The sequence below is a fragment of the Psittacula echo genome (genome assembly GCF_963264785.1).
Source record: "Psittacula echo genome assembly, chromosome: 16".
NCBI lineage: Eukaryota > Metazoa > Chordata > Aves > Psittaciformes > Psittacidae > Psittacula > Psittacula echo.
Genome location: NC_137752.1, coordinates 11,952,803 through 11,977,336, shown reverse-complemented (window position 1 = coordinate 11,977,336; position 24,534 = coordinate 11,952,803). Strand labels below are relative to the sequence as shown.

General features: G+C 59.3%; 4 protein-coding genes across 4 annotated transcripts; 1 reads left to right on the top strand and 3 right to left on the bottom strand.

The window, feature by feature from the left end:
- Positions 1 to 230: 230 nt before the first annotated feature.
- On the bottom strand, positions 231 to 6,653 carry WDR31 (WD repeat domain 31; the record flags this gene model as incomplete). The annotated part of the gene is made up of 9 exons (XM_080630608.1): positions 231 to 391; positions 992 to 1,154; positions 1,751 to 1,892; positions 2,691 to 2,758; positions 3,168 to 3,268; positions 3,354 to 3,498; positions 4,432 to 4,506; positions 4,918 to 5,047; positions 6,607 to 6,653. The coding sequence occupies 9 exons, from the start codon at positions 6,651 to 6,653 to the stop codon at positions 231 to 233; spliced, it is 1,032 nt and encodes a 343-aa protein (XP_080486734.1).
- A 2,554-nt stretch (positions 6,654 to 9,207) lies between these two features.
- On the top strand, positions 9,208 to 17,049 carry BSPRY (B-box and SPRY domain containing; the record flags this gene model as incomplete). The annotated part of the gene is made up of 6 exons (XM_080630579.1): positions 9,208 to 9,264; positions 9,713 to 9,811; positions 9,944 to 10,174; positions 11,699 to 11,724; positions 13,072 to 13,196; positions 16,523 to 17,049. The coding sequence occupies 6 exons, from the start codon at positions 9,208 to 9,210 to the stop codon at positions 17,047 to 17,049; spliced, it is 1,065 nt and encodes a 354-aa protein (XP_080486705.1).
- Positions 17,050 to 18,193: 1,144 nt separating this feature from the next.
- HDHD3 (haloacid dehalogenase like hydrolase domain containing 3) lies at positions 18,194 to 19,456 on the bottom strand. The gene has a single exon (XM_080630548.1). The coding sequence runs from the start codon at positions 19,027 to 19,029 to the stop codon at positions 18,313 to 18,315; it is 717 nt and encodes a 238-aa protein (XP_080486674.1). The 5' UTR covers positions 19,030 to 19,456; the 3' UTR covers positions 18,194 to 18,312.
- Positions 19,454 to 24,353, bottom strand: ALAD (aminolevulinate dehydratase; the record flags this gene model as incomplete). Its single annotated transcript, XM_080630547.1, has 11 exons — positions 19,454 to 19,533; positions 19,620 to 19,749; positions 19,929 to 20,015; positions 20,615 to 20,702; positions 21,347 to 21,402; positions 21,969 to 22,057; positions 22,184 to 22,267; positions 22,710 to 22,845; positions 23,180 to 23,276; positions 24,017 to 24,067; positions 24,241 to 24,353. The coding sequence occupies 11 exons, from the start codon at positions 24,351 to 24,353 to the stop codon at positions 19,454 to 19,456; spliced, it is 1,011 nt and encodes a 336-aa protein (XP_080486673.1).
- Positions 24,354 to 24,534: the final 181 nt, after the last annotated feature.

Genomic DNA, 24,534 nt, shown 5'->3' with positions numbered 1-24,534 from the left:
TCCTCGGGGGAGCTGCCTGTGGGGGGGTTTGTCAGTAGCACACGAGGCTCACTCGGGAACAAGACCTTGGCCTGGACGCATCCATGATGTGGCTGTTCCAGGCAGCTCCAGTGCCTTTCCCACCCACAAACTGAAACCAGTGAGTCCTGTTCCGGCTGACCGCGCGTCGCTGCTCTGCAGGCACAAAGTGGTGCTGGGGGAGCCGCCTGCCCTCTGCTGAAAGGCTGTGGTCAGAACACCCCCACCTCCTCCAGCACCGGCTCCGCGCCCTCACGCAGCCGGAGGACGTGGATCCCCGAGCTGGAAGTGGCACAGAGCAGCGTGGAGCTGTCGCAGGCAGCCAGCGAGGACAATGATCCTGCTCCATCCAGGTACAGCGTGGCCAGGCAGGCTGAGGAGGGAACACAGAAGTCGCTGAGGTGAGACACAACCACACCAACCTCCCACCTCCTCTGCTCTGCCTCTGCCCCTCTCCTGCATCCCCACATTGGGATGTGCCCTTTGGACGTGGGACTCTCCGTCCCTGTAAGCCCCACTGTGGGTCTGTGTTGCCCCGTCAGGCAGTGGCCAGCGAACAGGAATACCCAGGCTGAGGTCAGGCTCTGCCCCTTCCCTGGAGAGGAGGCAGGGATGGACTGGATGGACAGACCCCACTGGGCAGAGCTGCAGGGCTGTGTGGACACATTCCCAACATCCCTTTTTCTCCCAAATTGCTTATGCTCCAGAAAAATCTTTCCTACGTGCTGTGCAACACAACGTGCAGTTGTGATAAGCCTCCAAACGGGAAAAAGTCGTTTCCCATTTCCTTGGCTGGGGGGAAGCAGAAGCCCCTGGGTCTGCTCTGGGGCAGCTCCACCCTGCCCTGCAGCTGGATTAGGGAAAAACCCGGAGATCTCAGGCTTCACTGTGCCCATCAGCACCGGGAGACAGGAACCAAGCAGCAGCTCTGTTACCCGGAGTGGGGCAGTGAGCGGGCAGGGCCCTGCCCTACCTGCAGTGTCTCGGTCCCAGACCTTCACGGTGCTGTCAAGTGAGGCTGTGGCGATGCTGGGGGCGAGCGCGGGGCCCCACGGGAGGAAAACACCTGAGGTCGTGGTCTGGAAGTGCCCTTTGTACTCACACACATGGGTCCTTGTCTGCCGCAGGTCCCACAGCTGCAGGGCACAGGCAGAGGTCAGAGCTGGATGCCCACAGGCATCGTTTCAAGGACATGGTGACTCGGTAGCAGACTTTGGACTCTAATTGGGGTGGATAATGAGGATGGAACATTTGACATTTGTTACTCAAGGATATCCTGGAAAGGTTGCACTCAAGCATGCACAGTCACGATGTTTCAGATACTTTGCCAACTTGGCAAGAAGGTCCTGAGCTGCCTTCATTGTAATAGTGAGACTCACACCCACAGGTCTCACCCTCCCGATGCTCACACACAGGGCTGAGAACCTGCATGGTTTGGAAATGCCTCCAGCACGAGGGCTCCTGGCGGGCTTTCTGTGCGAGCCTCGTGCTCCTCAACGCCATGGAACAAAATCCCAGGGCTTTAATCACGAGCAGCTGCTCAGGTACCCCCTGAGCACCAGACTTGCCAAAGGGACAGGCAGGGAGATCCGAAGCAGAGGAGCAAGCAGGTGCTCGGAGCGGCAGCCCGCTGCCCTCTGCTGTGTGCCATGGACACGGGAACGCAAAGCCGGTGGCAGGCAGCTGCCTGCGGCGCTGTCCCGCTCACACCTTGCGGCTGGCCCTCACTCACCGTGGCCTCGCAGCCCTCGCCCGCGGTGCCGCTGCTGGTGCTCAGGCAGAGCCGCCCGTCGGGGCTCACGTCGCAGCAGGTCTGGATGTGCTGCTTGGCGGGGAAGCAGTGAGCCACCTCCAGCTGCCGCAGGTCCCACAGCCTGGGAGGAACAGGGAAGGGGGACTCTGATGCATCATTGCTATGATGGGCGTCCCTCCATGCCCCCTGCACTACCCTTGCTGCTGTCCCTCTCCTGCCCCCAGCAAGCGAAGCCCCCAAAGCTCTCCCTGCACCCTTTCATTCATCCATTCAGGATCCAGCTCCAGCCACTGGAGCTGTGCTGAGATTTCTTCTTTATGAATTCTCCTTTTTTACCCAGTCACCACCAGTGCTGCTTACAGCCACCAGTGCTGCCTGTCCTGGCCTCCCCTGGCCATGCTCCGAGACCCAGGTGAGCTGGAAGGTGGCTTCTGTCCACCCCAGCAGGGTACAGGAGGCTGGGGGGTCAGGACAAACCACAACAGAAACAGCCCTTTGTGCTCTGGGATTTTCCATAATCCCAGGTGCCCCAGGCTGTGTGGCCACGTGTAGAATTCCATATCACATAGAATTCCATATGAACACAGAATCCCAGCTTGGTTTGTGTTGAAGGGACCTTAAAGCTCACCCAGCTCCAACCCCCTGCACGGACCCCTTCCACTGGAGCAGCTTGCTCCAAGCCCCTGTGTCCAACCTGGCCTTGAACACTGCCAGGGATGGGGCAGCCACAGCTTCTCTGGGCACCCTGGGCCAGCGCCTCAGCACCCTCACAGGGAAGAGCTTCTGCCTAAGAGCTCAGCTCAGTCTCCCCTCTGGCAGGTTCAAGCCATTCCCCTTGGCCTGTCCCTACAGGCCCTTGTCCAAAGCCCCTCTCCAGGTCTCTTGTCCCCCCTTGAGGCACTGGGGGACTCTCATTTACCTGACTGTTTTATCCTCTGAGGTCTGGATGACATAGGGCTCCCCAGGCACCCAGCACATATGTGTTACCTGCAGGAAGGGAAGGGTGAGCAGAAGCCAGCCCTGTGCAGCCCAGGCTGGTGTCCTGCAGACACTGAGCCACCGAGGCCACATCCTCTCCTCCTCATGCTGGGCTCTGAGCAGAAAACAGGGGAAGTTTTTTCTTGCTTCCCACCAACTCCTCCCCTCACGTGCTCCAAACAGCTCCCACTTAGAGCATTCATCAGTTGTTGTGTGGCTCTCGGCATCTTCGTGCTTTGCTGTTACCTGGAGAATGCAGTGACCAGCCTGCAGCTCTGCCCTCCCCACGTGCAACCTGAGCAGCGCCTCTGGGCTTTCCTGAAGCACCAAGCTCAGAGCAAATGCACCTCACACGGCTTCACGTGGGAAACTGGCACCCAGGTGCTGTGATGGGATGCAAGGAACCAGCGGCTCCTACCAGGTTCCTGCGGGTGATGGCTCTGCGCAGACACTGCCCGGTCTCCGTGTCCCACTTGCACACGGTGTTGTCCCGTGAGCCCGTGCACAGCTGGGAGGCATCTGCAACCACACGTTCTCATTGACAGCGACAGCCAGGAAAGGTTGTCAAGGAATCCCTAGGGAACGGGAGCCTGGTGTCCCTCACCCGGGCTCGCAGCCAGGCCTGTCACAACCAGCTCATGTGCTGCAAAGCGCTGGCTGGGTCCTGGTGTCCCCTGGAGCTCCCACATCATCACTGTCCTATCCCGGGATGCGCTGAAGACTCTGCTGGAGTCAGGGGCTGAGGTGACCTGGGGGGGAACAAGATGGGAGAAGCCGCGTGGCCTCGCCACCAGCCCAGCACGGACAGCACCACCCCTCTGCAGCCGTGTCAGAGCCCGAGATGTGCAGAAACACAACTGGGGAGAGCCCGACCTTCAAACCCTGCTCTGTCCGTGCTGACGTGCATGTGCCCGACTGCCCGATGCTCACACTGAGACTCCTGCTCCCCTCTGCTCTGCTGGATCCCAGCACAGGCAAATCCCGACACAGCAGGACCCGGGGAACTGCTCAGTCCCAGTGCAGCCCCTGCTGTGACCATGCAGGTTGTGGCGGGGAGCATCGGGCAGCGTCCTCCCAGGACCCCCATCCTCCCAGCTTGCTCCAAGCCCCTGTGTCCAACCTGGCCTTGAACACTGCCAGGGATGGGGCAGCCACAGCTTCTCTGGGCACCCTGGGCCAGCGCCTCAGCACCCCCACAGGGAAGAGCTTCTGCCTAAGAGCTCAGCTCAGTCTCCCCTCTGGCAGGTTAAAGCCATTCCCCTTGGCCTGTCCCTACAGGCCCTTGGCCAAAGCCCCTCTCCATTAAGAATAAAACCCAAGAACAATGATGAGTCTCACGGAATGAGGCCTGACACAAGTGAACAGCATCTCTGGATCAAAAACTTGACCTAGTAATTCATCCTGAGCTGCTGCTAAGTAGTCTCTTGGCAGGGAGAGCAGGTCCAAGCCTCCTGGAGCCCTGTTTAGCCCAGATGCAACCATTCTGTGCCACTTCCCTGGATAGCAAAGTATCAGTTGGGAGCTTGGGAAAGACCTAGCACATCCTGCTACCCCAGTCCCTCTCTCTGAGGGAGCACCACAAGCCCTCTGCGGGTGACAAACCACTGCTCCATCACTCCTGGCTCCGTGTTTCTGACTGGTAGGAGCAGAGGAGACCCCCCCCTCAGCCCACTGTCACTCACCTTGGTGACCTCCCGCTGGTGGCCTGTGAACCGCTGCAGCACAGCCCCGGACCTCCAGCTGCAGACAGCCACGCTCTGCGGAGCAGGACAGCAGAGCAGCCTGTGAGCACGGACACACACCTCCCTGGTCCTGCTACTGTGAGCCCTGCGCTTGGAGAGGGAAGGGGTTCTTCTGGTTTGAGCTCCTACAGCGTATGCAGCTGTCTTTAGAGCCCATCCACTGCCAGGTACTGTAAGGGCCAGTCCAGTGATTCCAAGCCTGGGTGAGAGCATTTGATGTGACTTGAGCTCTGCAGAGCTTCTAAAACTTGGCTCAGTGTTTGCCCTCACTCTAAGCTCATCTCATGTTCCTAAATTCAGGAGCTAACAAAGCTGGAACCACTCATGGGAATGGCTAAAGCTCACACAGAAAACCCGTTTTCCCAACCTGTCAATACACTTCCCCACCTGTGATCGTGCTGTGCCCTGTGGGAGGGGGAGCCTCACCTTGTCCCTTGCTCCAGACACGCACAGGTCTGGTTTGAGAGCAGCCACCGCGGTGACGGCATCGCTGTGTGCGGGGCTGTGCTGCAGAGCAGCTCGAGCAGGTCCCACCTCTCCCGTGGAGCCATCAGCCCTGCACAGGCAGAGACAGCGACGGAAGCTGCTGGTGCTCTGGGCACAGGCAGGGTGCTCTGGGCACAGTCAGGATGTTCTGGGCACAGTCAGGGTGCTCTCGGTACAGTCAGGGTGCTCTGAGGCATGGTCAGGATACTCTGGGTACAGTCAGGGTGCTCTGGGTACAGTCAGGGTGCTCTGAGCACGGTCAGGATGCTCTGAGGCATGGTCAGGATGCTCTGGGTACAGTCAGGGTGCTCTGGGCACAGTCAGGATGCTCTGGGCACAGTCAGGGTGCTCTGAGTACAGTCAGGGTGCTCTGGGCACAATCAGGATGCTCTGGGCACAGTCAGGATGCTCTGGGCACAGTCAGGATGCTCTGGGCACAGTCTGGGTGCTCTTGGCACAGTGAGGGTGCTCTGGGCACAGTCAGGGTGCTCTGGGCACAGTCAGGGTGCTCTGGGCATAGTCGGGGTGCTCTGGGCATAGTCGGGGTGCTCTTGGCACAGTCAGGGTGCTCTGGGTACAGTCAGGATGCTCTGGGCACAGTCAGGGTGCTCTGGGTACAGTCAGGGTGCTCTGGGCACAGTCAGGGTGCTCTGAGTACAGTCAGGGTGCTCTGGGCACAGTCAGGGTGCTCTGGGTACAGCCAGGATGCTCTGGGTACAGTCAGAATGCTCTGGGCACAGTCAGGGTGCTCTGGGTACAGTCAGGGTGCTCTGGGCACAGTCAGGGTGCTCTGGGTACAGTCAGGGTGCTCTGGGCACAGTCAGGGTGCTCTGGGTACAGTCAGGATGCTCTGGGTACAGTCAGAATGCTCTGGGCACAGTGAGGGTGCTCTGGGTACAGTCAGGGTGCTCTGGGCACAGTCAGGGTGCTCTGGGTACAGTCAGGATGCTCTGGGTACAGTCAGGATGCTCTGGGCACAGTCAGGGTGCTCTGGGTACAGTCAGGGTGCTCTGGGCACAGTCAGGGTGCTCTGGGTACAGTCAGGGTGCTCTGGGCACAGTCAGGGTGCTCTGGGTACAGTCAGGGTGCTCTGGGCACAGTCACGGTGCTCTGGGCACAGTCAAGGAGCTCTGGGCACAGGCAGGGTTTTCCAGGAATGGTCCAGGTGCCCTGCCCCAGTGAGACTGAGGTGGCATCTGTGGCTGGGCTGCAGAGGAACAACATCTGCCTTTAGAGAGCAAAAGAGAAGCTGTGAATGGACAAATGCATCTCCTGGACTGGGTGTGATGGAATAGACCTGTTCCACCTCCAGAGCTGCCAAATATTAAGGTGTTCACTCTGTCTGTGCTGGTCGAAGAAGGAATTCCTATCTCCCTAGCCTCCTCTTCCACCGACACCAGCCCAGCTCTGAGCTCTGCTGTGCTCCGACACCCAACACCCTCCTTGCCAAGCACATTGAGTCCCCCATGTTGCCACCCTGGGCTTTCAGCTGCTTCCAAGGCAGAGATCGCACACTCTGCTGCCAGATATGGGATTATTTCATAGAATCCCAGCCCAGTTTGGGTTGGAAGGGACCTTAAAGTTCATCCAGTTCCAATCCCCTGGCACAATCATCTGGCATTCCTTTACCTGTATTTGGTGGTGTGGATGCTGAATTTGCTCTGTAGTTTCCCCATAGCCCTGCCGATGAGCACAGCTCCTGCTCCAGCCAGCAGTGACGAGCATCACATCAGCATCTTGGGTACGTGCTGCTGGGACATGACCTGGGGGTGAGGGGACACATTAGTGGGAACCCAGAGAGGTTTCTGCTTGTTACATAGACAGGAGAAGCTGCTGATAATCACAGAATCCCAGCCTGGTTTGGGTTAAAGCTCATCCAGCTCCAACCCCTGCCACGGGCAGGGACCCCTTCCACTGGAGCAGCTTGCTCCAAGCCCCTGTGTCCAACCTGGCCTTGAACACTGCCAGGGATGGGGCAGCCACAGCTTCTCTGGGCACCCTGGGCCAGCGCCTCAGCACCCTCACAGGGAAGAGCTTCTGCCTAAGAGCTCATCTCAGTCTCCCCTCTGGCAGGTTAAAGCCATTCCCCTTGGCCTGTCCCTACAGGCCCTTGTCCAAAGCCCCTCTCCAGGTTTCCTGTAGCCCCTTTAGGCACTGGAGCTGCTCTAAGGTCTCTAGAAGGGGGGGTGGGACTGGATAATCTTTAAGGTCTCTTCAATCCAAACCATTCTATGTTTCTATGATAACTTCATGTGAAGCTTGGAGTGGTTTCCCACCTCCAAACTCCAGCCTCAGGTCCAGGCTAGGCAAGACCATCTTGATAACCTAAATGCATTCAATACATAACCCCTTGCTTTCCAGGCTGAGGCCAGGCTGCCCCATCCCAACCAGCATCACAGCAGCCAGGCCCCATGAGCTGCAGGAGCCTTGGTTAGAGCAGAGCCTGAGGCAGCACCTTCCCTCTACTCCTCCCGGGTCACAGCCCGAGCACAAGCCAGTTTCAATGGCAGTGAATCGCCATGGACAGTAATTGGCTTCTCCTAAGCTCCAGACACACTAATGGGATGTAGCCTGCAGCCGGTGCACACCAGTGCTCCCGTCTGCCGGGGCAGTGGGGTTCTGCTCAGAAAAACCAGAAGAGAAATCACAGCCGCTTGTTCCAGCAAAGAAATCACTGCTTCAGGCTCTGCCAACAGCACAGCCTGGGAGCACCGGGCAAGAGGGGTCGGGTGCCTGCAAACCATTCCCTGTCTAATTTTACCCTGGCAGCTTTTGTGATTAGCAGTCAGTAACACCCCGCTAATCCCCACCTGCTCTGCCCCTGCGTTTGCTTGTTCTGAAGATGCAGAGAAGGAGCAGGGATAGTTCAGCAATTCACTGCTTCCAGTCAGACCAAGCACCGAACTCCTTTCAGTACATTGGAATCACAGAATCCCAGCCCGGTCTGAGCTGGAGGGGACCTTGAGCTTGAAGCAATTTTTGGAAGTCGTTTTTGCTGCACATCAAGGTTCCAGGTTAAAACCTAAATTCTGATGTTTTAATCGCGGCCATTGCTGTGTCCCAGCCCGCCCTCAGCGTCCTGCTCCTGGTCAATGCAATCGTCCCTGCCTGCAGGACAGCCCAGAGCAGTGCCCCAGGGCACAGAGCTGCCAGCGGCCACTGAGCGGGCTCTGCCTGTGCCCAACTGCCTGCCCCTGCCCCCTGCCCCCTGCAGGTTTTGCTGAGCCCCACCTGCAGGATGCTCACCTGGGGCTTCCCTGCACGTCTCCCATGAGCCTGATCCATCACAAAGCTCTCTGATAACACAGGGACCCTGCAGCACCTGATCCGTACACAGCTGCCCCTCTGGAAGGCTGATTTTCCCGCTGGAGGACTTCCCGTCCTCCCTTCCCCCCGTGCACTGCTTAACAGAGACCAAAACCACGTTTTACTACAGTGTATTTAAAGCATAACCAGCGCTGCTGCCTCAGCCTGAGGCGCTGCAGTGGATCCGAACCATAGAATAGGGAAACAACCGTATCCACAACAGTGGGCACAGGAGTCATGGCAGCTTCCTAAGGGTGCTAAATATCCCTTAGGAGACAGGGGTGGATGCAGGGGCAGTCCCAAGGCCCTATAGCCAGGGGTAACCCCATGGTGATGATGGGAGACCCTATACCTGGGTTGACCCCACACTAATGACCTGGGTCCCTATAGCCGGGAGGGACCCATGGCAACAACGCAGGTCTCTGTAGCTGGGGGTAACCAGACGGTGCTGACCTGGGGCTCTACAGCGGGGGTGCCCCCGTGGATGCTAACGGGGCCGTCCCGTGCCCCTGCAGATGGGGAGCCCCCCAGCCGGACGAGGGGCAGCCTGGTGGCTGCGGTGTGGGCGCAGACCAGGTCTCTGCAGCCGGGGCAGCCCCTGGGAAGGGCACGGGGACCGTGCGGGTCCCTGCAGCCGGGCCGGCCCCACGGCGAGGCCTTGGGGCAGCGAGCGCGGGAACCCGCTGTGTGAGGCCGCTCCCGCCGCGCACTCACCGGGAGCGGGCGGGGCCCCGACGTCCGTCCCGAACTGTCCCGTCCCGTCCGCGCCGCCCGGCTCCTCGGCAGCCGTCCCGTGCAGTACCGTACCGGGGCAGCGCCGGTACCGTGTCCGTACCGTACCGGGGCCGTGCCGTGCCGGGGCGGGGCGGTGCGCAAGGCTCGGGCGGGGCCGCCGCCGCCCAGCGGCAGGTGCCGGGCCGCAGGATGGCCCAGCGGGGCCGGGAGTCGCGGTCGCTGGCGGAGCGGGCGGCGGAGCTGAGGGTGAGCGGCAGCGGGGACCGGGACCGAAACCCGGACTCTGCCCCTGCCCCTGGGGTCCCTCAGCCTCGGGCAGGGCCCTTTCCCCGGTGCCCGCCGGGGCCGAGGGGAGCGCGGGGAGTGTGCGGGGCTACCTGAGGTGGGGCGGGTCTGAGGGGAGAGAGAGGCCGCGCCTGGGTCCGGGGCCGTCCGGGGGGGTCTTGGTGGGGTGCGGGAGCGTGCGAGGGGTTCCTGCGGGGATGGGGGCTTCCTATGGGTGCCTCCTGGCAGGCTGTGGGCTCGGGGGGTCCCTGTTGAGGTGTGGGGCTGTGAGGAGGGATGGGGGCTGCCTGTGGGGAGCCTGCCAGGGTGGGGTCCGTGTGGCACTATGGGATGGTTCACCCGTGGGGAAGGAAGGGGTCTCTCTATGTCTCTGTATGTGGTGTCCGACGACCCCCATGTTGTGTTCCAGAACAAGATCGTGGAGCGGTGCGAGCGGCTCCAGCTGCAGAGCGCTGCCATCGCCCGGCACGTGGACGAGGTGCTGCCGGCCAAGGACCAGGGTGTCCAGGTGAGTCCCGACGGTGCCCGGGGCCGGGGCTCGGTGCGGGGTGGTTCAGCCGCTGACATTGCCGGCAGGGGCGGTCGGTGCGGTCGGTGGGGCTGAGCAAGGCGGCTGCCCTCGTGTCCCCTCGCCCGGCAGAGCGCGGCCAGCGTGGCGCGGGAGCGGGTGATCCAGAGGCTGATCTTCGTGGGGAACGCATGTGAGAACGAGGAGCAGCGGCTGCTGGAGAGGGTGCACGCGGAGGAGGAGCGGGCGCAGCAGAGCATCCTGACCCAGCGGCTGCACTGGAGTGAGGCCCTGCAGAAGCTGGCTGCCCTCCGAACCTACCTGGTGGACGTGATCACCAGCCTGGATGACCAGGGCCTGGTGGTGAGTACTGCTGCTTGTAGCCAGGGACAGCGCAGTCAGCCCAGTGGTGACCTGAGCTTTTAATGATGGGTCTTAAATACAGTGTTCAGCAGCTTGCTGCACTGATAGCATGGAGGCAGAGCTGGACAGGACCTACATTTGCAGATCTAGCTCAAGGAACCTCCTTCACCTGGTTCCTTGAGCCGGGAACTGGTGGCTCCTCCAGCTGGCTCAAGCCTCTAACAAGCCCCTATGGTCCTAGAGCGTCTGCTCTGCCCACTGCTGCTTCTGCTTGCAGGGAGGTTCAGAAGTACCTAGGCTCAGGTCTCCCAGCCTGAAGCTGCCAGCCCTCAGATACCCTTTGGCTGGACAGCTCTGGGCTGGGAGCTGCTCTTACAGCAGTTAATGGAGCCACCAGTTTTCTAGAGCTCTGTCCAGTTTTAACCACAACATGACCCTCGGGAGCACCTGCAGCTCGTCCTGAGAGCCTGCCCTGTTGTCTGGCCCATCTCTGCAGGGGATATTTACTGTGCAGAGCACCCAGTGCTTCCCTTTGCTCAGTTCCCCCCCTCTGGCTATTAAATCATCTCAGTTTACTGAGGCGAGTCCTTGGACTCCACGCACCTCCTGCCTTGCTCTCAGCCTCTGCTTGTCAGGTGTAACTTGTGAAGTGAGAGCAGCAGCTCTGCTGGATCCCATGGGCAGAAGGCAGATGCTGCTCCTGTGGTGGGAAATGCAGCTCCAGTCCTGCTGCAGCCCCTTTGGCTGGCTGGGCTGCGGCCTCGCTGGGGAGAGCAGGGGGTGAAAAGCAAGATCCATCCCATGCCTGTGGCAGAAAACAGGGAGACCCTCAGATTCTCCTTTTGTCACATAGTGGGGGGGAAGTGGGGCTCACACATTCCCCACCTTGGGATGTTGGTGTTGGTGCTTGCATCTGTCGGGAATCAATACATGTCATGCTGCAGGACAGTGAAAGGCATGCAGGGCACCCTGCAGCTCATATTTGAGCAGGGATCAATTGTTCTCCTACCACTTTGGTAATGGAGCTGTGCCCTGAGAACACATCACTGCCAGCGGGTGCAGAAACAGGTGGGACTGACCAGGAGGTTGTTTGACTCTTGCCTTGGGTCCTCCACAGCTTCACCCGTCACTGACAGCTTTGGGGGGTGTTTGCTGCAAGCACAGGGTGTTCCTGCAGCGTGCCCTGATGGGAGAAGGGACAGGGGGACCTCAGGGCTGGGGTTCTCATTCTCTGGGCAAGGCAGGGTGCGGTGTGAGGGCTCCCAGATGCAGACAGGCTGGTGCCTACCAGAGGGTGTGGAACTAGAGCTGGCTGAGTCCTGAGTCAGGGAGTGGAAAGTGCTGCAGCTGGAGAAAATGGGTGCTGGTTCCCCCTGCTCCCCATGGCGAGCGCTGGGGTGAGGAGTGGTTTCTGTGGGTCAGGAAGGAGAACAGTGCTGCCTGGGTTTGCAGTGCCCAGCCTGGGTTTGGGGTTTTATCTGTGGGCATTGCTGCTGTGATGATCCTTTCTCTCCTTGTCCCCAGCGTGCGGAACAAGAGATCTTCGAGAGGTTAGTACCTGGCTGCTCCCGGTCCTTTTCCCTGCTCCAGACTTGCCTGCACCCCTTGGCTCCCGCTGTGAGCAGCATGCCCTTGCTCAGGCAGCTGGTGACACCCCTCTTTCCTCCCTCATGCTGCTCTTGTGGGGTTCAAGGACACACAATAGAGATCCTTCTTGTCTCTGCTTCACATGCTGCTAGAGACAGAGGTGTCTGGCACCTAGAAGTGCTGTATGTGCAATGTCTTTTTGGATGCACTGGCTCTTGCTTATGGGGGACCTTCTCCAGCTCCTCAGAAAACTCCATGGGGTTCACAGGGAGATCGAGCATGCCTGACCCTGGCCTGATGGCAGGAGATGGGATGGTCAATCCCCAAAGCTGGAGTGGTCCGTGCCTGGGGAGGCTGCTAGCACCACATTGCCCAGAGCAGCAGCGTGCCCAGACTTGTGCTGCCTCCTCCCCTGAGAGGCAGGATGCACTGAGGGGTGAACCAAGGGCTGAGATCAGCATTCCAAGGCCAGGCTGGATGGGGCTTGGAGCAAGCTGCTCTAGTGGAAGGTGTCCCTGCTTGTGGCAGGGGTTGGAGCTGGAGGAGCTTTAAGGTCCCTTCCAACCCAAACCAGGCTGGGGTTCTGTGATTTCTAACTGTCACCACCAGTAACACGGGGCTGCCCTTGCCTGAGAAGGCAGTGTGGTGACTACATTTTACAGGCGTTGATTTCTGGGGCTGCTACAAGGCTGCTGCCTGGCACTGGCTGAACTCTGCTGCCCAGAGGACTTTCAGGGGTATTTTTGCCTGGACCCTACCTATGGAGAGCAGGAAATGTGCCCTAGCATGTCACAGCAGCCTGTGCCAGAGCCTTTACTTACAGCCATGAGTTGTGTGTGCTGCAGGCCATGGGAGCCCAGCAGATCCCCCATCTCCTGGCTACGCTCTGTGAAATCTGGAGTTGCTCTCTTGTTGCCTCCCCCCTGCTCTGAGCCAGCCTTTGTTGGTGCAGGGGGAATTCTGACTCTCTCCCAGCGGCCTCTTCATCGTGCCCCCCTCTTGTACCTGAATGCCTGCTCTCAGATGCTTGTGCTCTGTGTCAGGTGAGTGACGAGGCTGTTGGCTCAGGCTGCTGGGATTGTACTTAAAACACTGAAGTCCTTTCAGAAGGGGCTGTAATTGAAGCCAACCGAAACTATCACTTATGATAAGAGCTTGTCTAGGAATTCCTGCTGTAGTTGCTCTGTGCTCCTCTTGCAACTGCTCCAGCTCGCATTTCTGCCATACCTCCTGGTGATCTTTATAAACACCTCCCAGCTCTGGTCAATAAATCATTGTATTTCAAAATACCTCTTGTTTTCCCTTGCTAGGACAGAGGTGGCAGAGGGAATCTTAGAGCCACAGGAGTCCCTGAAGTTAAACTTTAACCAGACGTGTGTTCAGAGTCCACTGCTGCAACGACTGTGGGCCTCTGCTGTTCTCTGCTGCATCACAGGTCAGTGTCTCCTGCAGGTCCCACACTCCCTGGGCATTCCTGTACACCCATTCACGTTGTGCCCAAAGAAACACCCTGACGCTGTGTCCTGCCCAGCCCCTGCCAGTTGCTTGGAGCCTCCAGCCAGGGGGGCAGCGGCAGTGGTTCGGGAGGGGGGATAGGGGCTGCAAGCAGCTGGTTTTGGCTAGGAGGAGAGCTGGGGTTTGGGAGGATTGTGCCTTGTATCAGCTCTGTTGCTTAGCCCCATTTGGTTTCTTTTGCTGTTCCCTGGGTCACTGTCAGCACTGAAGCTGATGCTGCTGTAGGAATCTCTGTCACAGAAATTCTTCACTGGGTCCAGCATTGGCCTGCTGGTGATTTTAAAAGAGGGTGAAGTCACCCATGTGGTGTCTGTGAGACACTGACCTGCTGGAGTGAGAAGGGAGGGAATGCAGTAGCTTTCTGACCCGAAGGTGAGGCTGTGGCTCTGCACCCCCAGTGGTTTGTTCAGCTCTTGCTGTACAGCTGAGGTTCCAGGGGAGGTGTTTGTGCTCCGGGCAGGTTTTACCAGGCTGGTGTTGGCTGTGTTGAGCAGGGATGAGGGTTTGCTTCCGGCTGTGCTCTGCTCCAGTGGCTGGTTGGGAAATGTTTGCTTTTACTCCTGCTTTCAGGCCATCCTTAGAGCATTTCAATTACATCCTTTGTTCCTCAAAGGTGGCACCATCCTTCACAACCAGAGAACATTTGTCCTGTTTGCTGCCTGGTGAGCAGGCCCTGGGGTGACCTTTCAAAGCTTCTGCATTAACTTTGGAGTTTGGCTCATCTCACTTTTGATGCTGATGAGCAGTTTCCAGTGTTCCCTGTTTCCAGTGTTCCCTGTTTCCAGGTCCTTCTCAAAGCTGTGCACTTCTGGGTTTTATTGCTCTTGTGGTTTTGAGTGTTAGCTTCAGGACCAAACGCCATCATCATTCATTTCTTCTACTGCAAACTCTGGTCTAGCTCTTCCTTTGGGATTAATTTCCCTCTCGGTGTCTGAGTGCTGGCAGTTAGTTGTGCAAACTCTTGTACTTGGAACATCTCAATGGTTCAGAGCTATCGAGTCAAGCAGGAAACCTTCCATGATTCTCTTTGTTTTCACATGTTGTTGTTTTTGCTGGATTCCTCTCCCCATGGCCTCCCTATGAAACGGAATGGCTCTCAGGCATTCAGCTCTTGTAGTGGTGCACTTCACACACAGTTCATTCTGTTTGGCTTTAGTTGGGTGGGTTTTTGTCTGTTGTTCCATTTGACGTGCCATTACTGCATGCCAAGGATGCCTGCCATACCCTTGCATACCTCATTAGTCCATAGTGCACCCAGGACCTAGCCTCAGAGATTGAGTATTAACTGTGGTGGTCCTAGCTTTCTTGCAGAGACAGTAATGTTGTGTTTCACATGGTGGTCCCTCCTTCCAGAGACAGTGGAACAGGTGCCAGTCTTGTTTGTTTGCTTGGAAACAGTAAATTCCTGGCCTTGAGGGTTTGTGCTGTAGCCTCTCAAAAACCTGCAGGCCAGCAGGAAACAGAACCTTCCCTTCACACTAAGAAATAAACACGATTCCTTTGATGTCTTCACTTGGCATCCATCCAGTTGCTTAGGTTTGGGGTTTACAAAGGCCTGCAGAGACAGGCCAAGGAATGGCTTGAACCTGCCAGAGGGGAGACTGAGATGAGCTCTTAGGCAGAAGCTCTTCCCTGTGAGGGTGCTGAGGCGCTGGCCCAGGGTGCCCAGAGAAGCTGTGGCTGCCCCATCCCTGGCAGTGTTCAAGGCCAGGTTGGACACAGGGGCTTGGAGCAAGCTGCTCCAGTGGAAGGGGTCCCTGCCCGTGGCAGGGGTTGGAGCTGGGTGAGCTTTAAGCTCCCTTCCAACCCAAACCAGGCTGGGATTCTATGATATGGTAGAGCTCTTGCTGGCAAATGACTCACCTGCTCCAGCCTTATTTCCTTGGCAGTTTAAGACCTAAAATGGGTGCAGTGAGGGCAGAGGAAGGCAGGGCAAGGAGGGGCACCCACAGATAGAAACTCTGTCCCCTGGGAGCAGGTGAGTCAGTTGGGCATCAGCCTCATCTCTTGAATTTACAGAGGTGGGAGACACTCGTGTAGTTATTTAGGACTCACACATGGTCTGCTGAGGGGTTTCACGCAGGGTGAGCAGTGCTGGGTGCTATCACCCATGGGTTTGCAGTGGTGCAGAGCCCTGGTGGGTGCCAGTGTCCTGCAGCCAGCCTGGCTCTCACCTGGGCTGCAGCTCACTGAGTTTGTGCTGTGGTGCAAGGGCAGCCCCTTCATTCACAGCAAAACCAAATCATGGCTGTGCTCATCTCTAATGCCTGGTGCTTCCTCCCTCCACTGTTCCCAGCATGCTCAGTTGATAAATAACTTGGGCTTTATAGGAGGAAAGGGATTTCCCTGCCCAGCCCTCTCCATTCCTCCTCATTCCTGTATTTCCAGCTCTGCAGGATTTATGCAAAGAGCCCTCCCTCCTTGTGCAGGCTCCTGACTCACACGGGCTAGGGGAGGAGAACTCAGGTCCTGCTTACCCACAGCAGGGGTGGGAAGGGACATGGGAGCTGAGGTTTGGGTCGCTCCCAAAACTGAGGTGAGCCAAACCTGTGGAGTTCTGAGTTGTGGGGATCTGGGCATGGGACAGAGTAAGATGAGCAGCATCTTGTTCAGCCTGGAGAAGAGAAAGCTCCTTAAGGGGACACCTTAGAGCAGCTCCAGTGCCTAAAGGGGCTGCAGGAAACCTGGGGAGGGGCTTGGGACAAGGGCAAGTAGTGATAAGACAATGCGGGATTTAAACTGAAAGAAGGTTGATTTAGATCAGACATTAGGCAGAATCACTTACTGTAAGGGTGCTGAGGCGCTGGCACAGGGTGCTCAGAGAAGCCGTGGCTGCCCCATCCCTGGCAGTGTTCAAGGCCAGGTTGGACACAGGGGCTTGGAGCAAGCTGCTCCAGTGGAAGGGGTCCCTGCCTGTGGCAGGGGTTGGAGCTGGATGAGCTTTCAGGTCCCTTCAACCCAAACCAGGCTGGGATTCTATGATCTCTGACTCGGTAACACTTGAAGGGCAAGGGGGAAGAGGTGCCAGGTAAAGTCTGGGCTTTGTTGAGTCTGGTTCGAGAGGGGAAGCTGTTGGGAGCTGCTGTGCTGGCCCCAGCCCGTGTCACCCCAGGGGGCAGATGGGTTCCTCAGGAATGATGTGCAAGGGGAGGTTGGTTGTGATTGTGTTTCTGATGGCCAGGACTTCTTCAGGTGGTTCAGGTGGTGGCCACCGAGTCGGTGCTCACTGTGTGGCTCCTCTTGCAGGCTCACAGGAGATTCACATCGATGAGAAAACGCTCAGCCCCCACCTCAGCCTGTCGGAGGACAAGAAAACCCTGACCTTCAGTGCCAAGAAAGCAAAGGTGGACTTGGACGGCCCTGAGCGGTTTGACCACTGGCCCAACGCTTTGGCTACTGCAGGTTTCCAGTCCGGAGTCTGTGCGTGGAGGATCAGCGTGGACAAGAGCTGTGCCTACAAGCTGGGGGTTTGCTACAGCTCCCTGCCACGGAAGGGCTCTGCCAACGAAGCCCGCCTGGGCTTCAACGCTGCCTCCTGGGTCTTCTCACGCTATGACAGGGAGTTCAGGTTCCTGCACGCCGGGCGCCTGCAGGCTGTGGAGCTGCTCAAGGCTCCGGCAGAGATCGGGATCCTGCTTGACTTGGCAGCAGGGGAGGTGTTCTTTTACGACCCTGATTCCTGCACCATCCTCTTCTCCCATAGGGAGACCTTCACAGAGCCCCTGTACCCTGTCTTTGCTGTGGCACATGAGAGCATCTCGCTTGTCCAGTGAGCAAAGCATTGTGCTCACTGAGGGGGTGAATCTACAATTGTATGTACAGTGACTATAGACACTATACAGTACTTTTGTGGGGGAAAGGAGACCACTCAGGACCTGCCTTCAGACTACATCCGTTCTCCATGTGCTTGACAGCAGGTTTCCCCTCCTCCGGGAGGATCACCCACTCTATCTGCCAGGGCGAGGGGTCAGGGTGATGCCTGGCTCTACCATTTGATCTGTTATTTAATTCCTCTCTGACCAAGGGCAGCTCCCAGCCTGATGGTGGGCTTCATAAGGCAGGAGAAATAGGGAATGTTTCCTGCTTGACAGCTCTGGACATGTGTTTGGAGGAACAGAAGGGAGGAGGCACATGGAAAGGGACATCACTGGCACACAACTGGTAACATGCTTTGGGAGGAGCAGGGACAGTGCAGGGGGCTGTCACTCGTGGGGACCTATGCCAAGGCAGGGGTACCCCGAGGGGCTGTGGTCCATGGAGGAGCCCATGTGAGAGCAGAGGAGGAAGCAGCAAGGAGCAGCACAAACCCCATCTGAGCTGCTCCTTACCTTGCCAGCAGTTCAAGGGTTCAGTGTAATGTGGCAAAACCCCAGGGAGCTGCTGTTAGGCCCAGAGGAAGGAGAAGTGTTGGACTGAAGTTGAGCCAATGGAGAAGGGTAGGAAAGGTGCTTCCCTGTTTGAAATTTGTGATCTTTATTACTCAGTGCCCAAATTGGTACAGTTTCATTGGCAATACATTAAATGAAGTGAAATTGCCCAACTTCTGTTTTGCAGTCAGCAGGAGCTCCACAGCCACTGATGGGAAGAGGGTGGTGGGGGTGGTGAGGTGGTCAGTCTGGGGTATACTGAGGTGATCAGGACTGTGTGTGGGTGGCCTGCATGGACAGACCAAACTGGGACAGACCAACCCGGGGCTGCTGGAACCTCTCTCCAGCGTGACTGCGAAGGCATAAACTTCAAAGGCTGCCTCCATCCCTCCTGCCAGAAGGAGCCTGTGGAACACAGCTTGACCCAGGCCCCAGTTGTTAGGGACAGACACCACCGCTCACCTTGCCCAGTGTTTGAGAGCTATGAAAGCAGCAGCAATACTGAGTGTCAGGTACACTTTATTGCAGCACCCCCCTCTCCTGCTCCACAGGCAGCACTGCTCGCTGCCCCTGCAAACGCTTGTTTCTTTTCCCTGCCCAACCAGCAGCAAGAAATCCCACGCTGGGACCAGTTCATGGCTCATCAGCACCGGTTCACAATGCACACAGCTACTCCTTCTCAATAAGAGCCAGGAGGTGGCTCAGCGTGGGCAGGACGTGGTCGGCAGGCACCTGCGGCTCCTCGCCCTGCCCCGCAGCCCGGAGCAGGAAGCTGTGCATGCCCACGGCCCGCGCTGCCTTGTAGTCCCGGCTGTAGTCATCTCCGACGTGAGCTGCCTGCCGGGGCAGGACCCCGCCGAGCCGCAGCGCCTGCTCGAAGATCCTCCCGTCCGGCTTGGCGCAGCCCGCGGCCTCGGAGGTGAGCACGAAGTCGAAGTGGTGCCGCAGCTCGCACTGGCAGAGGATGCTTTCCAGCCGGTTGTCGAAGTTGGACACGACTCCCATGCGGAAGCCGCGCCGGCGGCACTGGCTCAGGGTCTCTCTGGCCCCCGGCAGCGGCTCCCAGTTGTGGGCGCTGCAGTAGTCGTCGTAGAGCTTCTCTGCCATGGCCGTGAGGACGCTCTCGTCCTGCACGCCCGAGAGCCTGAAGGTCTGTTTGACAACATCGACCCACCACTGCCGGGAGCTCAGCCCCCGGCCCTGCCCGTAGTTGGGGAACAGCCGGCTCTGGGCCCCGTACGCCTCCCCGAAGGAGCGGCTGAGCGCCTCCGGCTGCACCCGGACGCCGTGAGCCTGGGCCTCAGCCGCGTAGCTGTGCCCCACGGGCTGCCGCAGCCGCAGCAGCGTGTCCTTCACGTCCCACGTCAGCAAGCAGAGCCTCAGCATGGCCTCAGCGGAGCTCGGTGCCGCGGGAGCCCCGGTACAAGGGGGAGGGCAGAGCCGGGGGCGCTGCAGGCTCACGCCGGTCACTGCCGCAAGGGTGCGGGAACCGGCCCCTGGCCCGCATCACACCCGCGGGTGCCCGCGTCCCTCGGGGGGCCTCAGGGTCACGGACACGGCCGGGGGGTCCACCCCGATCGCAGGCCCGCGGTGCAAAGTGTCCCGTGGGTGCCGCAGCGGGGAGCGGGGCAGGGTGCGAGGGCTCCGCGGGGCTGTACCGGGGTCGGCGGGAGAACAGGGGAGGAGCGGGGCGGCCGCGGGAGCTCTCACGGCCTCGGGCTCAGGCGCGATCGGGACTCAGACGCAGCCCCGTCCCGCACCCACCTTTGCCGCGGAAGCGCCGCTGCCCGCCCCGGAAGCTCCGCCCGCCTCAGGCCCGCCCCGCAGCCGCCTCCTCCCGCAGCCACCGCAGCAGCTGCGGCGTGAAGTAGGTGATGATGGCGTCGGCTCCTGCGGAGAGAGCGGGCGGGTGGAGCGGCCCCGCGGCGGCAGCGGGCCGGGGCCAGGGCAGGCCCGGGGCGGGGGCTCTGTCTCACCTGCGCGCCTGAAGGCCGTGACCGCCTCCCTGACCGCGGCCTCCAGGGTGAAGGCGCCGGCCTGGGCCCCGTGCCACAGCATGGCGAACTCCCCCGAGACGTGGTACACGGCCAGCGGGTGCGTGGGGTGCTGCGGGGAGCGGCGGGGTCAGGCCTGGTATCCGCTGCCCCCCCTCACACAGCAGCAGCAGCCCCACCATGAGGCCTGCAGTGAGAGCCCCGCGGCTGGGGTGTCCAAACCGGCCCTCCCCACCGCACACCTTCACTCCCTGGGGACACCCAGAGCCCTCCCCGACTGCAGGAGCTTACTCGAGCCTTGACGTCCCTCACAAGGTCCAGGTAGGGCATCCCCGGCTTCACCATCAGCATGTCGGCTCCCTCCCGCACGTCCCGGTCCTGTGAGGGGAACGCGCAACCCCAGCAGCTCGGGTACAAGAACGTGCCAGCAAGTCCATGCTTTTGCCCACAGGAGCCCGCAGAGGGGCTGTGATGGGGGAGGCAAAACTCCCCCCCCCCAAAACCCCACCAGACACCCAGTGCTGGGGGAGGCAGCGCCTCTGTGTCTCTGTTCCATCCCTGGCAGTGCTCAAGGCCGGGTTGGACACAGGGGCTTGGAGCAAGCTGCTCCAGTGGAAGGGGTCCCTGCCTGTGGCAGGGGTTGGAACTGGGTGAGCTCTAAGGTCCCTTCCAAGCCAAACCAGGCTGGGACCCATGACCCAGCACCCCAAGCCACAGCAGGGTATGGGATCACCAACTCCACAGCTCCCAGCACAGTCCTTGGGCAGGCACTGGGCACCAGCTCTGCAGGCTGATGGGCCTCTTGTTTCTCTTGCTTGTTGAGGGGGAAGACCCTTGGCCATTTTGCTGCCTCCTGCTCCCTTTTGATTCCAAGAGCCCTGACCTTGCTCTCCCCAAGCCCTGCTGAGGAATTGTCACCACACGTGAGGGTGTTCTGGTCCCCACAGCCCCAGCCCCGCTCTCACACCCTCACTCACCACAGCACGCATGGCCAGGCCCCTGGCGCCCGGCGGCAGCTGGTAGCATCGCCTGTCTCCGAAGGCAGGTTTGGATAGAGCAGCATCCCTGGTGAGAGGCGAGGCAGGGCAGGGGATGAGGAGCAGCCCCGCTCCCCGTGCCTCCCACCTCATACAGCTTCAGAAACATGAGCACAGACCAGGAGAAGCACCTGAGGGGGGTCTCCTGACCCACCTCTGTGCCCCAGGATCACCTGGGGAGGTACAACAGGCCAGGCTGAGCTGTGCTTCAGCATCCACTGCCCTCCCCATGCCCAGAGTATGGGGTGAAATTGTGTCAGATGTTTTCCTTTTGCTCTTTTCCAAGGCAGGTGCCCCAGGGATGCACCATCAGGGTCAGGCTGTTCTTCTGGGACATGGTCCACCAGCTGACCAAGCTGAGCTTGTCCGTGAAGCCACCCTTTGGGGCAACACCAGCTCCTGTAACTCCCCTCCTCACTGCTTCTGGCAGCTCCCTATGTACCTGCTTTGCCACCAATGCCCAGGACAAGCAGGTGACCAGGGTGGTCTCTGTCCCACCCCTGATCTTCCCCCCAGCCTGCCTCTCCTGGGCAAGGTACATTTATCTCCCTTTCCCATTGGGAAGCAGGAGGAGTGTGCTCCAAAGTGACCAGAATGGTCCCAGGCTCTGACCAAGCCCTCTTCCCAAATAACTGCCTGGGAATGCTGCTCCCAGCTGAGGGACAGACCCACCTGAAGGGACCGTAGAAGCATGAAGCAAACTTGGCGCTGTAGCTCATCACCGAGACCTGCAGAGGAGAGCGGAGCTGTGAGGGCCAGAAGGTGGGCGCCGCATCCCAGCAGCAGGGCACAAGTGATTCCCTCCCATGGTTGATCTATAACACATCCACCTTTGCCTGCCAGAGCCCTGGCACCTCAGCATCCCCACATCCACGCAAGGACGTTCCCTTCCTGTGTGCACCAGGACAGGGAAATGCCTATGGCACGTGGAATAACAGTGGTATGTGTTGGAAGGGAGCTTAAAGCTCCTCCAGCTCCAACCCCTGCCACGGGCAGGGACCCCTTCCACTGGAGCAGCTTGCTCCAAGCCCCTGTGTCCAACCTGGCCTTGAACACTGCCAGGGATGGGGCAGCCACAGCTTCTCTGGGCACCCTGGGCCAGCGCCTCAGCACCCTCACAGGGAAGAGCTTCTGCCTAAGAGCTCAGCTCAGTCTCCCCTCTGGCAGGTTAAAGCCATTCCCCCTGTGCTGTCCCTGCACCCTGGGCAAGGCAGGGGTTTGCTTCCCCCACTGCTCTCCCAGCTCCCGTGGTGGCACAGCCTCCCCCTGATCATCACTCCTGCCTCTGTCTCACCTTGTTGCCCAGGTCATTGGAGATCAGCGCTACCTTCATGGCCGCGATGCGCCCATCCATCATATCTGAGGGGGCAACGATGTGACAACCTGCAGGGAAACAACAGACACTGAGGAGCGCCTGAGGCTTTGGCTTTGCCTGTACAAGGAGCAGGAGACCCCAGTGTCGAGGGGGTCCCCGCTGCCTGCAGCTCCCCATCTGTGGGGGACCCTCACCTGCTTTGGCATAGGCCAGCGCCACTTGTGCCAGGCGCTGGCAGCTCAGCTCGTTCTGGATGGTGCCGTCCTCACGCAGGATGCCTGCGAGACAAAGCCAGGTTACACAGGGGCTGGACAGGCCCTGCCTCCATCTCTAGGGTAGGAGATGGCTCTGGAGACAAGCTATGAGGATATTCAGAGCAACAGCGGGGAGCGTGTCAGGGGAGATGGATAAGGACCAGGAGACCAACAACCACATGGGTGCTCCGGGGAAGGGAAGATGGAGATGGGAGACACAGATGGGTGCTCAGACAGACTCAGATGGCCAGAGTGGGTGCCTCAAGCACCCATGCCTCCCACCCTGCTGTCAAAACCTAGGAGATGTCTCCCAGGCTCCACTGCACCAGTACTGGGGAGCCAAGTCCTGGTGCAGGGGCTGGTCAGACCCCACCAGCACACGGAGCTCCTCAGCAATGACCTCTAGAGATTCCCAGTGCCAGGAAAATGCCCGAGGAGCAGCGCAGGACCCAGGCTGTGCGCTCACCACAGTGCCCATGGGAGGTGTAAGGGCACAAGCAGACATCGCAGGCAATCAGCAGCTCTGGGAAGGTGGAGCGGATCTTCTTGATGGCCTGGATGGCAGGAGTGTCCTCTGCATCAGCAGCAGAGCCCTCCTCATCCTGTGAGGAGAGAAACGCCTCAGCACACACAGCCCAGGGCTTCCCTCCCGCTCCTCCATGGCAGAGGCTCTGCCCAGGGATCCATTTCTGAACCCTGAGACCCTGTCACACTGGGCAGTGTGAGCACCAGCCATGGAAAAGGGTGATAGAGGTGGACCTCTGAGCAGCCAGTGCAGATCTCAAGCCCACCTGCAAGAGCTTTCACTACAGTCTCCCATCCCCATCCAGCTCCACTGATGTGAGCTGCTCCTGTTTGATCAGCAGAACCTCCCTGGCCCCACTCTGCCCTCCCACACCCCTGTGGTTACCTCCTGCCACCACCCTGCACACTGACCTTGTGGACCTTGCTGGGCACCCCGAAGATAAGCACACACTTCAGACCGTCCTCAACGAGGGGACGCAGCATCCCCTCCAGCTTGTTGACTCCATACCTGAGAAGAGCAAAGGGAAGGGGCTGCCAGGCACCCGCTCCGTGGGTGAGCTGGTCTGTGCCTTGGGTGCTGGTCTGGAAGCAACCCAGCATCCATAAGCACCCACAGCAAGCAGCAGCTGGAGATACAGGGGACACGTTGCCTGAACATTGTGAGGAACAATCCAGGACCTTATCTGGGAGTACAGGAACATTATCTACCCGGCATGGACACTCTGCTGTGAAAGGCCAAGCATGCCCTGTACTTGGACCCCTTATCGTGGTGTCCCTCTGGCAGATCCAGCCCACCTCCCCATAGGAACACCTCCTGGGGCCTGTGTGACCACAACGCTGCTGAAGCAGCAGCAGATGAAGACAGGAGCTGCCAGTCCAGCAGGATCTTGTGCAGGACCAGAGCCCATGTCCTTGCACAGGTTTTCCAGCTGCTGCTGGAAACCTCATTTCCAATTTCCCTGCCTGCTGATCCCACACAATGTAAGAGTGCTCTGGGACATTGTGAGAGCCTGGCGCTATCCCTGCCAGTACTGGTACTTTCCTGGCATTCCAATAGGATTCCCTCCACTCCTTTAGTGGATGAGTGCTCCTGCCCTGCCTGATGCTGAGGGATCCCCACGGCAGGGACCAAAGAGAGTTGGAAGCGTTGCTCCTGGCTCATGCTCATCTCAGGCCATGCGTCAGCCCTGCTCAGGCACTGGGGCACGGCAGTGACTGTCATGCAGCTCAGCAGGGCGGGACTCTTACCTGGCTTGTCCAGGGAGGCTGGGGATCGGCTCCACTGCATCAGGGCTGTCCCTGCAGGAGGTGGATGGGACAGAGACGTGAGGACTCGGTGCGAGGACTTGACCCCCATCCCAGGCTCATCCACTCCATGGGGAATCTGAACTTATCTAAGAGCTCAGGGAGCACCTAAACCAGTCACCCTGAGCATGGTCCATCCCTAACCCAGAGAGCCAGGGCTCACTCACGTGACAAAAATGGGGTAGATGAGGTTGGAGGCATCGAAGGTGGTGGTTGTACACTGCCAGGAGCGCAGCACAGGGTGGAAGTAGCCGCTGTGGAGAAGGGAGTCCGCCTGCATCGTGGAGGCTGTGGAAGGAGGCTCTGAAACACCAGAAGCCAGCAGGTTGGTGAGCGGTGGTGCCCTGGTAAGCTGCTGCTGTTGGTGCATGTGAGGAGGGGGCTGAGATCCAGGCAGCCACGGCAGGACCATCCCTGTCCCTCACCGGGCACACACAGAGAGCACAAGCTGCATCCCAGCC